The sequence below is a fragment of the Lytechinus variegatus genome, chromosome 2 (assembly GCF_018143015.1).
Source record: "Lytechinus variegatus isolate NC3 chromosome 2, Lvar_3.0, whole genome shotgun sequence".
In the NCBI taxonomy this organism is placed as follows: Eukaryota; Metazoa; Echinodermata; class Echinoidea; order Temnopleuroida; family Toxopneustidae; genus Lytechinus; species Lytechinus variegatus.
Window position 1 is genome coordinate 36,110,513 of NC_054741.1, and position 15,454 is coordinate 36,125,966.

Below are 15,454 nucleotides of genomic sequence, written 5' to 3' on the forward strand. Positions count from 1 at the left end.
AAACTCACGAAATCGCCGCGCATCAATAATAATCAGACAAATTGTTTCGCACTACAACATTCTTTGAAAATAAACATGATCATCTTTGATGTATTTGGGTCAAAACTTCATTCGATAATTTTCAAATGTGTCTAACTCGTTACGTCCGTGGTTGGGCGATTTGTCGTTAACTAAACTCATGATGGCGCTATACAAGTTCGTCTGTTGGAGTGTCGATATGTGTGTGTATTTGAGTTTTGTCAGATGTGTATATCAATAAGATATGATTATTTACGTCCGGGCCGACTTTTAACGTCACCACCCGAAAGACGTGACCAGGTCTCGAACCTCTGCATCTATATGCACAGAGCTTGGATTAGAGGCGCACGCCACAACACCCAATTGGAGCTGCTGTTGTTATTGTTGGGGAGGGGTGTTCTCGCCCCAAATTCACGCCTACTTTTCTCGGACTTTGTTGGAGCATGGAGCTAATAGCTCTATGGTTGGAGTGTAAAATATTTCATTTATGGCTTTGGTGTAAATTGCATTGTGGTTTTCGTCGGTGATGTAAGGAGGAATGTATGCTTTCCAAGGACACTCGCCATGAACGATTATTCTAATTTATCAATTATCATTTTATTATTAATACAGTTAAATTTTAAAGGGAGCAGAATAGAAGTTTCATCGAAAACGACGTGTTATGGGTTATAAAGAGATCAGTAACAGTATGTAGCATATTGGGCTCCGTCTTTAACTGGTTGTAAATAATTACTTTTAAACAAGTCTTAGAACCAATCCAATTTTTAAAACGATTTACGAATAAATTACAATATTGGTTATATACTCAAACCAACAAGACATGGTTAATTCCTCATATCTTCGAAGTTTTCCTCAATCCAATCATGATTAATTATCATTCAAAAATTAAATCGTATATTAATTAGACGTGGGAAAACAATTATTTTTTTATTTTAGTTACTTTAAATTTCTATTAAAAAAAATTAGAGTAGGCCTACATTTTAAGCATGCGTATGACATTTCCATTTATTTGAATGTAGGAAAAAAAATAGAATTGACGATTGTTTTGGCCGCGGGCATGTAAGTACCGTGGATGGGATCGAACCCCAGATTGTCAAATGTCTAGTCAGGCGCCTTAGACCACTCGGCCACTGCACCTATATTGCAAAAAAACTTTTCTTCAACAGCGCCACCAATATTTCATACCGGCTAATGCAAGACATGCGAGAGGAACCAGTCTACATACAACTTCACCTAACTTTCTGGAATGACCACTGCTCTATCTCTAATAAAGGCCTCTCTATATTATTTATGCCGATATACATGATATATGTTTGGGAGTTGCAAAACATATTATATTCGCAATATTTTTACACAATGTGTTTAAATGCAATGCCATTCTTCCTCTCTCTTCCGCTCTCTCCATTTTCGAACTTCTTCCCTCTGTATTCCCCTTTCCTCTCTCACTTTCTTTATATTTTTTTTATCTTTTCTTGGACATCAGTCTTTATATTCATTGTAAAAATAACGATCCGAATGATTATATTTATTTTGTATATCTCTATATATAAGTTGTTGTTGGATTTTTTTGACGAAATACTATTTTGTTTTTGTTTATCTGTTTATATTCCTTGCATTGTTTTGTATCATTTTGTCTTCTCGTTTTGAACAAAATGTTGGCAGTTGCCAGTGACGTTCTATGATAAATTCAATTCAATTCATAAAACGTTATATCTAAAGTTGACTGCGATATTTGTTCCTGTGACAATTGCTCCGGGCTAAAAAAGATAGGGTTATGTAATGGGGTCTTATGTTAGGTGTACACTCTTAAAAAGTTGGGCAACATACTGTCCACACAACAATTGGTTAAAAATTATCCAACTCTGTGTAGTTTTCAACCAACACTGTGCTTTGAGTGAAAACTACACAGTGTAGTTTTCACCCAAAGCACACATTTTTTATGTTAAACTACACAGAATGATATTGGATAAAGTTTTAACCAATTGTTCTGTGGACAGTATGTTGGCCAACATTTTTAAGAGTGTATAGTGTTAAATCCAGGGTTGAAGTCAGTAATCATTAGAAGAAAAATGAAGAATACGAATAAGAACTTTTGAAGACAAAGAAATTAATATAAAGGCTGGGTCAGAATCAATCGGGCACACGATCACTCTAAAAATTCGAATGTTAAATCAACATTTGAAAGGTTGGAGGAGTGACAGTCTTTTCCAAATGTTACATCCAATCTTGTATAAAGCTGAATCCAACATTTTAAGTGTTGGGTAGAACCATTTAAAGTGGTAAATGCAACATTTAGAAAATGTTGTCACCCCTCCGACCTTTCAAATGTTAAGTTGAAATTTCTTGTTTTTAGAGTGATGCAAATACTACTGTTCTGTAATGTTTTTTTTTTCATCGTAGTGTTGCATATAACCATGGCATAAATCAAAGTTACTCCATAGCCAGGGGTTGATCCTGGATTTTCCAAAGGGGAGGGGGAGGGACATTTTTGTAAAAGAAAAACTCTACAAGCAACTACAAGATCGGTCCCGTGCAGTTTATTACAGGAAAAAATTGACCAGCAAAAAATGTCTTCACTTGCGTAAGCATGACACATCCCCTTAAGTTTTGAACTAGTTCAAAATTTTGTGGCGACCAGGAAGATGGTGGCGATCCTTGCCGCTTCAGAAAAGATCAAGGTACGACGGAGAAGATTGAAAAGATCAAGCCACGTTCAAGCTACGATATACCACGCTTTGTCGATTTTTGACGATCGCAGCGGAATCGCCATCTAGTGAGATGGGGGTATTAAAAAGATTTATTGGTACCTCTGAAAAAGGGACATGGGCCGGGTATGCCCTGCATATTGATTACACTTATTAGTTAAGGATATTTAATTTCACATCCCCCCCCCAAAAAAAAAATGCCTGTCCCAGTTTTGCTTGGCAAAATGACTACTTCATGATGGGTAGAAATGTTTATTGCAACAATTCACAACTTTTATACTAATAATGAAGTTTACGAATTAGATCTTGAACCAAATTTCTCCAGTTTACTAAATACATATAGGTTGCAGAGTCAAAGTTGACATACACCTGTATTTAATTCCTGTATATTTTCAAACTTGTCAATTAGTTGTTCCCCACTTTTAAACTGCCTAGAAATATGAGACTGACTGTAATATTACATATTGCATAAAGTAGTTAAATAACAATTTATTATTCGCCGCATCCACCAGCTCCGCATTCACCGGCTCCTCTACACCCGTTGCTTCAAACTTAATGTGGTGTAGTTTTTGTTCATGATATTGTATTGATCTAATTTCTAGTAATATAATATTTCTAGCTTCAAAATGAGATCTTACTCGATAAATTTGGTCAAGAGATGTAGCAACAAATTATCCATGGCACCGTGTTGAAAATTGTTCATTACTTCTACCATTTTTGCATACCCAACTTATGAAATGTGACCAAATAACTTAATTCCGATAAGAGAATCTGCAGGGTGTTCCAATTACGTTAGTCAAGTATGACTTTTGTTTGTTTTATTTATTTCAACACGTACGGGATTGAAGGGGAATGCTGTCAGCCGTTAGACTGTTTTCAGCGAGTCCGTACATACAACCATTGGAAAGACTTCCTTATGCCCCCTCCACTAATTTTCAATCATTTAACAAAACAGAAAGATAACAAAACGTAAGTTTAACATTTTCTAGTTTCATTTGACTGAAACATGGTCGTATATTACCAGAATTCATTTTTTTAAATGTATCAATGGACATATCATTTGTACCTATGGTCATTTATTCCTGTTTTTGTCATAGTGTGAGGAATAGACATATTTTCTTGGGAGAGCAAAACTTCTGATGAACAAAGTTCAGAAACTGTTTATGGTCAGGAATTGTTGAATAAAGAGATAAAAGATAAATCACAGTATACGAATTAGACTAGACCAACCGCGGGAGACTAACGACACCCTCCAACGTTGGGACCCTCGGTCGTTATGACGACGCTATACAATTCGTGTCCCGACCACCGATAGGGTTCAATACGGTATTGATTCACGGTGACTCGCTCTGTGTCCCACATAAACCTCGAGGCGAACTCTTTCAATGAGAGAACATATACACTACAGAATGAAATGGTGTTCGCCCTTTAGCGTGTATAACAATGCGTGTTTAACTTGACAAGGTTAATATTTGATCGCTAACCTTTATCTACATCAACAACTACCTCAAGAACTCTACAACGTACAGTGGTGTTTTCTGGATTGTCAGCCGATCAGCCTGCCAGGTCGAAGAAACATTTCTTGAGCAGAAATCAACTTGGCACCCAGCCTGCAAGAGGGAGTGTGACGGGGCAAAAGGTATATTGATGACCATTGTATTGTGTTATTTATATTTTTTCGACCGTAGTCCGTTTTAGTATACCAGCTTCTACTCCAAACACTATTGTCCCGCTTCGTAGGGTCCCATAAATACCATTCTTTACGACCCCCTCGCCTGTTGAGATTATCAAGCTTTTTGATTGTCTACCAACTCGTTATGCGAAACAATCACCTATAGATAAAGCAATCGATTAAATGTCTATGTATCAGCCCCCTCTCTTGGTTTTTGTATTGATAGATTCAATGCACATTCGGCCCCCTCAATTTAATTGGTCTTTTTGAAGATTTGTGGGATTAGATAGAAAGGGGAGAGGTGCTTTTGTAAACGGTTGTGTTATGGTTTCGGTTTCGCGTAGAGACGGGGAAGGTTCGATGAGTCGGTCTCGAAGTGTGATAAATTGGTACCTTAGTAGTCGTCTTTTAACCTATATCTTTTACTTACCGGATTTACATGGCTGAACTCCAGGTAATCATTTTTGATTGATTTCTGTCGTTTTTATAAGAAAATGAATACTTTTAGGCTTATGTTTGTTTTGTTTTTATATATGTTTATCAAAAAACAGCCCTATTTATAGTAGGCATTCTGTTTGATATGTTTATTAATATAAATATTCTGATAAATATAGAGTATACTTGCATGTAAAACCATTCCTTTGTTTTGTATTCTTGTCCTTGTCGATAATATATATTATTTGTTCAGTTGTTCGTAAAAGTAATTTGGTTAATACGTGTATAAATTATAAAATCGCTCGACGCAATTAGGCACATATTATTAATAATACCGCGTTTGCTACTGTTAAAGATATTTTTGTTGTCAAAGGTGAAATATGGTGGAAATGTCATTCACTCTTAATCTGCAGTATAAAAAAATCAAATTCATGTTGTCTTAGCATTTTTTTACATCTAATTTGCTCTAACTAATGGAAATTATTACACTCGAGATTTGTGGTGTCTGTTGACGTGAAAAGGTGAATTAAAGAATACGATTAGAATTCCCCATGAATAGACTGGGGAATCACTTTCACCAAAGTTACAGAAAACAGAACTGGCTTTTGTAGTAACATGATTTAAAAAACATGCTCCCTTTCAGACACCCGTTGTACATGTTGATAGGTGTAAAACTTTCCATGTAGAAAAATATTCGTATCAAACTTTGGTATCAAATAATGCATCAAGAATTTTTCATTTAATTGATGTAAGTTAAAAGAGCAATGTAGATAAAATGCCCTATTATAAGGGCCGTTTATTATGAAGAGGGTGATACTAAATCTAATCGTATTGCTAAAACAAATACTTGAATTCACCCAATGCGTGGCAACCGTCTAAACTTCTCTTTAAGAACCGATAAATGCTTGTATTTATCTTCACTATATTTACAAAGGACCAATAAAAACGTACTAACTGAGTTGTGCAAATAACTTTACATAAACTGATTTTTTAATGTCTGAGTTTAAAGGTTGGCGTGTTTGGTGCCAGACTGTATACAGAACATACTGTACATCACTGGCTCTTGTATGAAAAGGGGTCCGGATCAACATTAATTTCTCAGTTTCCCTTAAGCTAGGACCATCAATAACTCGCCACCCCCCAAAAAAAACAATAATAATAATAAATAAATAAATAAAAATTAAATAACACAGAACAATTTAACTTTGCCTACAAACTAGGAGTTTCTTTCGGGGTATTTTTTTTTCGTTCCCCCATTTCTCCGAGCCCTTCTTTTCCACCATTTTTTACTGGAATTTTCTTGTTTTACTTATTTATTGTTCATTTGTAAAATATCATGTTTCGTGTTTTCTTATGGCATGGGCATTTATTATCATATTAAAACCAAATGGATTCCAATATACCGTTTTATGTGTTTACGGGTTTAGGCCTCACTGGTCCCAGATTGCCCACGTCTGTTTATAAGACCGGAGCGACAATATATTGTATATATATATATAAAAAAAAATGAAATATTCGTTTGCCATTCGATAGACAGGCATACTCGTAATTAGATAGGAGGTTATAGCTTTTGGACATGACTTTAATTGATGGAATCGCAAGTGATTAAAACAAAAGTCCGTTTGAATATAGATTCGAGGTTTTGCCAGGCAACAAGCGATGCTTTAATTGATATGTCAGATGATTTCGTCATTTTCATATTGTTATCACTTACACTTTTCTACTTGTACTCTTTTCTTCACCGCCTTGCACTCTTATATCACCAAAGTATTGATTTATTGAAGAATCACCATGGATACTTCAGTAAGTTACTTGATGTGTCATTACAGCCCCCTCCATGCTTCCTGCCGAATCCAAGTTAGCTTTAGCCCCCATCCCATGTCGCGTCCTACATTCCTAACAAAAATAAGATTAAGAAATCATAACAACTATAAATGTGATGATAGAATACTAACAGTATAGTTTATTTGTATCTGATATGCATTAATCATGATCAGTGAAAATGTTGCCCATAGAGTTTTAACCTCATACTTTCCATCACACATTCTTTAAACTACCCCCTCCCCCCCCCCCCCCCTCGCCTCACGCGGTATTACTTTCAGGAGATGCATTGAATTCAATATACTAACATTATTAACATCTTCTCATATATTATTTATCAATTTATCACTTAAAATATAGAACCTATAGGCTCTATATCTTAAGTGATGTCTAGAAACGATAATTATGTGGAAAGTGGTTTTAGCTTAAAGGTTAAGTCCACCCCAACCAAAAGTTGACTTGAATAAATGGAGAAAAATCCACCAAGCATATAACACTGAACATTTAATCGAAATCGGATGTAAAATAAGAAAGTTATGACATTTCAAAGTTTCGCTTAATTTCTCAAAACAGTTATATTCATTTCCTGGTCGGTATGAGGGGACTGATGACATCACTCACTCACTATTTCTTTAGTATTTTATTATACTTATGAAATATAAAATATTCACATTTTTCTCCCTATTGTCACATGAAATAAAGTTTTATTTCTCACTGAACATGTGGTATTAGCATTTTTTTAACATTTGATAGTTCTGTCAAGTTGGTCCTTATTGTCAAATCTGCAAAAATTGAATTATTGTATAATTCAAACAATAAAAAACAAAAGGAATAGTGAGTGAGTGACGTCATCGACTCTTTCATTTGCATGGAACTGTTTTGTGAAAAAAGCGAAACTTTAAACTGTTGTAACTTTCTTATTTTACATCCGATTTTGATGAAATTTTCAGTGTTATATACTTGTTTTATTTTTCTCTATTCATTAAAATTAACATTTTTATGGGATGGACTTGACCTTTAAGGGCAGTATTGGAAGCAACTTGTGATACGAACATGATTATTCGGTGTGATATAGATATTATTAATGCATGGTTTGTGTGATAGCTGTATAGTGTTTCATTGATGAGATCAATTGTAAATGGATGAAGGTATTTACCCCCCCCCCCCTCTCTCTCTTTCTCTCTTTGCTTAAAGAATAAATGATTTATATAGGGTCAAAAATTAACTTGATCGTTATTGCATCTTTCTAAAAATCATTATAAAATGAAACAAACGCATAAGTGTTTAATCACATAAAAGAAGATTGCTTTTAAAAGTGCCTATTATATCAAATAATTGATTTTTTTGTCTTCATATTATAAGATTTTAAGTTTTATTTTGCTAGAGAAAAAGAAAATGATTGTGTTACGGCGAATCAAGAGAACACTAAATAACTAACCCTAAATCCACTTAAAGAATGATGTTATGGTGCTAATGAAAGATGATTTTTATAAAATCTTAATTTCATTGGTTTTTAATAAATGAGATTTGATTTGAAGTGCTAAACGCTAGTCACTTTCTCTTTTCTTATTACTATTTGATTTTGGGGTGCTTGTTTGTTCATTCAAAAGCAAATCCAGATCACAACAAGTAGGTTTTTCTGTTGAAATCAATGATAACGAATACTAATGCCAAACCTATGTAACAATGAACTAATCAAAATTGAGTTCGATTTTCTAATCACCTTTTTATGTATACAAATATACCGCGTGTGAAAGATCAGCTAGGGGTCCGTTGCAGAAAGAGTTGCGTTTAAATGCAAGTCAAAAAATCAATCGCAAGTCCCAAATGCGGGTTGTTTATTGATTGAAAATCAAGTTGCGAATGATTTTTAGAGTTTCGATTAATTGCAACTTTTTCTGCATTGGGCCCCTGCTTCTATACAAGCTGTAATTTGCTCCAAGCAGTGGTGGGGGCGCTTATGTTTCTTTGTTGTTGTGCGTTGGATATTTTAGACTTTTATTTCAAAGTTTTTAATTATCTATTATCTTCATTTCATAAACATATACTGATGATAATATTTCTGAAAATATATTGTCCACATTTCCCCCAATTTCACCAAAGCAATAAATACAAACCATAATTTTAGGGGTTCTTCTTTGATTGGGTGTGATTACATAGCATCGCTACAACATTTTTGCATTTGTAAATGACAAGGGTTTCATGAGACTTGGTCCTGTTTGATAAAAGTTGTTGACAATAAGGTTAAAGTGCGTTAGCAGCTCCCACAAAAACCAAATAAAACCATGAAATTTAACTGTATACATCATTGTAAAATGAGAACTCGTCATTAAACAAACTTTGTGAAACGGTAATTAACTAGTTTGCTTTGCAAATTCTTTACTTGAGAAAATCATGCAGCCTGGAGTTCCCGGCAGTGCGCAGAAGGTCCCTCAGAAAGTGCAAGTTGCATTTGTGCTGATCTTGTGTGAAGACCCGCTTGTTGATCAAAAATCAAAGGCAATCGCAGAAATCAAGGGAAACTTTCAACCAATCAGGGAAATCCATGCAGGTCTTGCGTTTGATTTTAGATTCGTGTTTCAACGCAGCACATTCTTCAACGGGTCCTAGCTATGTGACCCAAATTTGAGTTTGGTTAATTTGTTTATTTTTTCATTTTTCAAAATTTATTTATTTTTTATTTATTTATTCAATTATTTATTTATTCATTTATTTAGATATTTATTTACTTATTTATTCATTTATTTATTTATTTATTCACTTATTCATGTATTTATTTATTTATTCATTCATTTATTTATTTATTTATTTATTTATTTATTTATTTATTTATCTATTTTTTATTTTGGTAGGGGATTGATAGTACTATAGTCACACAACCAAGCCATTGCAATCCATTTACAATCCCTTCTTACCCCCCCCCCCACTCTTTTTCTCTTCTTTTGCGTTAAGAAATCAAAGTGCGTCCACCCCCGAAGAGAAAAATGATAAGGACTCGTGATAATTCATTGCATACCTCCTTTTAATCTTAACAGAATTGGATGGACACATTATACGGATGGGCACCATCCACGATGAAACCAAAACTAGAACAGGTTCGTAAAAAAAGAATTTTTTCATCTGTTTTATAATTTTACAATTTGCTTGCACCCAACCCTAGCTTCTCCCCCCCCCCCCCCCTTCACAAAAAAGCTTGAAGTTACTGTCATATTGTACCTCGTGACAGAATTCTTTTAATATGCTTTTAAGCGCCCCGTCCCGTTTCTAATAGTATGGGGGCTTCAAATATTTGATAGGTTTTATAGTCACTAATGAATGATTCAGTGATCTCGTTGGTAGATAGATACCCCTGTACCCCCGATGAAATACATTTGCTTTGCTTTAACTTTGAACATCAAGAAAAAAAGTACACCGTCTTTACATAGATTAACTTGAATAAGAGTCATTTTATTTTTAAAAAGGGGTGTATCTTGGGGGAGTGGGGTTAAGATTCGGCACAGGAATCGCTGAAAATTAACAAGACTGCCTTTCTTTCAACCCCCGATAGCTTTGTCACTCAAAAATGAGTCCATTTCTTTTAAGGTGTGTAAGCAAACAAACAGTTTAGTGTGAAAGTAAAAATGACTTCTTTCTTATATCAGACCAACTAAAGGGAGGTGGTTTTCATATAAAAAAAATAGGAACAATAATTGTTGAAGATTAATATCTGTAAAAAAGTAAATAAATGAATAAAGGGGCACTAACCAGAAAATATGGGGACAAGTGACATGATTGAAACCTTTCCAGCATTATGTTAAATGTAAATTCTAATGCCCAACTGATAGCCTTGTATATAAAAGTTGTATTCCATACTTGATTATTATAGTTATGATTTTACCATTCTTTTCCAGCGATCGTACGTCCACCACAGCGGTTCTCATGGTTTTAGTGCGCTAGATAGAGTCGGAGTAGTGGTGAGTGCAACATTTCCATGATTTCGTTACATTTCAGGCGCGGATCCAGGAGGGGGCCGAGCCGGCCCCGGCCCCCCCCCCCCCCTATTTTTTGACAACCTGCAGAAAAAAGTGTACTCTTTATCTGAATAATAACTGCGAAAAACAGAAAGAAAAGTAAGAAAGAGGTATTATACCCATGATGTGCAATTTTACAACCTCGTAACGGCCGGCCCGACCCCCAAAGGAAACAAGAAAATGATGAGAGAAAGAAGTGAAAAAATAGACTTTATATAAAAATTTTCGCTCGTGCTTCGCGCTCGCATTGCCTGTGTAATGAATCCCGTTTATGAGGATTAAATGACACTTCATATATCCAGTTCTGAAATCAATTTGCACACAATATTTTAGCTCGCACATCAAGCTTTCATTATTTTGTTTGATTTACACAAATTGTTATATCAAAATTTTCAGCTCGCGCTGCGCGCTCGCATTGTTTGATTTGTGAGATACCTATCCTGTTTGGAAATTCTTTCCAAAATTTGTCAAAATGCTTCTTTATTATGTCAGTATACAAAAGAATTAAGCTCGTGCTTCGCGCTCGCATTTAGTTTTTTTGAGACACACAGCTTGTTTATTTATTAACGCACTTAGACTGTTCAGTTTTCAGGTCGGAATATCAAAAATTTTGAGCTCGCGCTTCGCACTATCATTATTCAATTGCTGATTCTTGTATCCTCTTCATTAATCACAAAATAAAACAGTCCTAATTGAGTCCCTTTTCACGTTACTATAATAAAATTTCGGCTCGCGCTTCGCGCTTGCATTGTTAGTTGGATACTTATCTTTGTTCATGATTATAAAAACTGCTCAGAATCTTCAGTTCTAAGAAAACAAAATATCAAAGAATTTTAGCTCGCCCTTCGCGTTCGCATTATATATTAAGACCACATGAGATACCTTATCTTGTTTAAAACAATAAAAACTAAAAATTTCAGTCTTTAGTTAGGACTACCCTTGAACCCCCCCCCCAAAAAAAAATCAGATTATATAGGGGCCAATCGAGAAAAATGTTGATGAAAATATTTTTCGGCCCCCCCCCCCCCTATTGGCGAAAGCTGGATCCGCTTCTGCATTTAATAATCCTATTCGAAATATATTTCTAAAAAATTATAATTTTGTTATTGTCAGATTTTGATCAAACATTCTTCTATCAGTCTCTATCATTCTTCTATCAGTTGTTTTTTTCTCGAATTTTTGCATTTCGGTTGGAAAACCCCTTTAGATTCCAATTAACCGTATATAAATTTCTGTTCATCTTCCAGGCGCATGAGCTTCATACTGGTGATATAGTCCAGCTAGAATCGAGGGCTACGGGAGGGCTTCTTCGAGTTAACTCTATCTCAGGAAAAGTAGATTTTAACGGCATATATGGAAAACAATGTAAGTTATAATTTTCTTCAAATGTTTATTAACAACCGAATTTATACTGTAGTATTTGGCGATAATTGCTGTATTATTAGTTCGAACCCCGGGGTCAGATCCGGGATTTTTCAAAGGGGGGGGGCACATTTTCCCGATGAAAATTTGACACGCAAAAAAAATCTCACTTTCAAAAGGGGGGCACTTGGGTTAAATAGGTATTTTTGCATTACAAATTTAGATTATGGCTCTCAAAAGGGGGAGGGAACGGGCCGGCTGTGCCCCCCCCCCCCCCCCACTGGATCCGCCATGGGGGATCCGGTGAAACCGACCCCAGACAACCCAGTCTATTACGTTATTTCCAATAATATACCTTCGGTCAGTTTGGAGTCTGCTTCGTTGGCGTGATTTCAGTAAGGCCTATAGCTTTCAATTGTATGTGTGAATATGCCTAACTGATTTACTCCGTATCATTTGTGCGTATTATGAATCGGTATATGTTAATGTGCAAACCTCACGTGAAGAGAAAATTTCATTTGACAAGCAATGTTCTTAAAATAATTTCAGACCTATTTCAGATTGTTTTCTCCCCATTAATTCTCTACCACAGTCCCCCCCCCCCCCTCCCCATTTTCCCTAAACATTTATTTTTTTTTCTTATTCCTATCGAAACTCGTTTGAATATTCGCTCATATTTACCTTTAATATATGTTTTTTATTCATTGCACATTATTCATTGTGACGTCATCTTTCTTGTTTTCCAGCCCAATTTATTATAAGGAGTGAAGTTGATGGTAGCATTACATTACGATGCGTTTTGAACACATCCAACTTCCTCATCCTAAGAAATGGCATCCTTTACGCAAATGTAAGTAGTGGGACATCGTTTGCTTTTCAAACATATTTTCTTGTCAGTTATCTTAATTCCCATTTCATTAAATTATATGTTCATTGTTCTGTTTGGATGTTTAGCATTTAAGTGCATTCATTCCTAGCGTTTCACAATGACATCTATATAGCATGTCTATGTCGGCTCTGGAAGTTTCGTTCCAGATCGATGGAATTTCCATTATTGCCAAATTGGAAATTGAAAGGGAAAAGGGGGTAAAAACGACTACTGAAGACGTAAAGGGAAGAAGAAGAGCTTAGAGGGATGGTCCAGGCTGAAGATATTTATATCTCAAAAATAGAGTAAAATTTACAGAGTAAAATGCTGAAAATTTGACCGAAATCGGATAACAAATAACGAAGTTCTTGAATTTTAAAGATATGCATTATTCCGGTGATACAGTTCTAGGCATGTCTTTATGAATATTCATTAAGTGGGTTGATGATGTCATATCCCCACTTGTTCTTTTGTATTTTATTATACGAAATTAGGTCTATTCAAAAATTTTCTACCAAGAACTAAACAATTGGATTGACAACTGATTAGGTGAATGGAGACACATCATTACACATGTATTGAAAAAAAATGAAAGATTTATAATTTTATGTAATAACATAAGAAAATAGAAAGTGGGGATGTGACATCATCAGCCCACCTATTGAATATTCATGACGATGTGCATATAACTGTTTTCACAAAATATTGATAAACTTTAAAATTCAATAACTTTGTTATTTATTATCCGATTTTGATGAACTTTTCACCATTTAGCTCTGTGAATTTTTCTCTATTTATTTAGATATAAATATTTTTAGCCCGGACCATCCCTTTAACATTATTATCCGGGCCCTGTGTCGTGTAACGCTGTATTCCCTTTAATCAATTGAGAAAAAAAAGATGACACCACCGTTATAAGCTGTCTTGCTCCACCCCGTCCCTCTCCCCAGCCCCCCCCCCCCCCCATCAAAATACCCTTGTATTGATATTACAGTTTGATAATTATGTTATCATTGCTGTCTTTAATCTTACAGGGGAAAGGTGATCCCCAGTGCCGATTCAAATACCGACTCGCTGAGGGAGGAAGTAGCTATATGAAGTTTGAATGTCTTCACAATCCAAACCGCTTCATCTCCGTGCATAAGAAATCGAACGGCAACGACGATACCCGATCGGTATACAGCATGCGATCGTTAAGATCGTCCGGAAGCGGGATCGAAGGGCAATTTCGGGTCGTCATGGTGGTAAGTATAAAAATCAACATAAATATTAGAGTAGAAACCAAGAGTACTTATTGTCATCATGATTTCCAATTTGAAATAAGTATTCGGTTTTTTTTTGTTATGGGTTATGTCTATAGTTAATGTTTAAATAAAAATCCTTAAAAGTCAGACAGAGTGGAAAACAAGATAGCAGACTGTTTTATTGATTTTTAATATTGATTACAAGGGCTTTTTATTTCGTTATGTCAAGTCAAATACTTACGAACCTAATAGTTCTTTCAGTTTTTACCTTGGCGGTTTTGTGGTGAAATGCATGTCCTCCAAATGTTTTCTTTAAAAAAATACATTCATTTCTAAGACAAAAATCTGACTTCTCAGTAAAGTGGGGTACAATGCTGATTGGGGGCAAAACTCGTGGTAAGCGGTACCCCCCCCCCTCGTCACATCCTCCTCTTCCAGAGCATGCACGCACAAAAAGACCCGCCAGACGAAAGTCTGCCTAAATTGAGCCTTTGCCATGAATCTTTATGCAAAATCATTGTATTTTAACATAGTTGTGATTTTCGCATTCTCATTTAAAATGCTTTGAAATTTTTCAGATCCATTGCCGACATGTATGATTGCTTAATGTTTTTTCTTTTCTTTCTAACATTTCCAGGGTCGCACCCCTCAGTGCTATGCGTCGTGATGTCATTTCCAAACCGTTACGAACGTGACAAAAGGACGTTATAAATTATGACTTTGTAAATGCCCTTTACATGGAACTACGGAAAAGACGGTTAGCGGTCACTTTAAGTTTTACGCTGACACAAATCTGCGTGCTTCGTTATTGTGAAAATGGGAAACAATTCTAGAGTCTTTATCGAGAAGATTAACAAGGATGGAGCCCTAAAGTTTGGAGACTCGCATCTCATCATCATTGTGTGCCGTTCTGGAAAATTCTCAATTCTGACAGCTCCTGGGAGTCAACTCAACTAGTCAATTGACTAGGAATTATTTCGAGTCAATGAAACGTAGAAAATTTGTCATTTGTGCCGTTCTTGAAAATTCTCAATTCTGACAGCTCCTGGAAGTTAGCTCAAAGAGTTAATCGACTAAGAATTTTTTCTATTGATCATTTTTACTTTGAGAAGAGTTTTTTGGTCACGTTTGATTCCACAGAAAGAATGTAGAATGCAGACACGATAACTTTGCATATATACCTTTTATTCACTTAGAAACAACTTGCTTTTATTGCAAAATAGTGAAATTAAGGTTAAATAACCTCTTTGTACACTGTTTTTTTTTTAAGTTGACCAGTAGCCATTGGTTTGTTTTAACCGTTATGGCGCAAGTATATA

General features: G+C 35.3%; 1 protein-coding gene across 2 annotated transcripts; it reads left to right on the forward strand.

Moving 5' to 3' along the window:
* The first annotated feature begins 4,684 nt into the window (after nt 1-4,684).
* LOC121407972 lies at nt 4,685-15,123 on the forward strand. 2 transcript variants are annotated; one of them, XM_041599256.1, is made up of 8 exons: nt 4,685-4,849; nt 6,599-6,633; nt 9,687-9,746; nt 10,542-10,604; nt 11,909-12,026; nt 12,770-12,873; nt 13,926-14,135; nt 14,773-15,123. In XM_041599256.1, the coding sequence occupies exons 2-8, from the start codon at nt 6,622-6,624 to the stop codon at nt 14,800-14,802; spliced, it is 597 nt and encodes a 198-aa protein (XP_041455190.1). In that variant the 5' UTR covers nt 4,685-4,849; nt 6,599-6,621; the 3' UTR covers nt 14,803-15,123. The 2 variants fall into 2 exon arrangements, with proteins under 2 accessions (XP_041455190.1, XP_041455189.1); XM_041599255.1 differs by lacking the exon at nt 6,599-6,633 and having other exon boundaries at nt 4,688-4,849.
* Nucleotides 15,124-15,454: the final 331 nt, after the last annotated feature.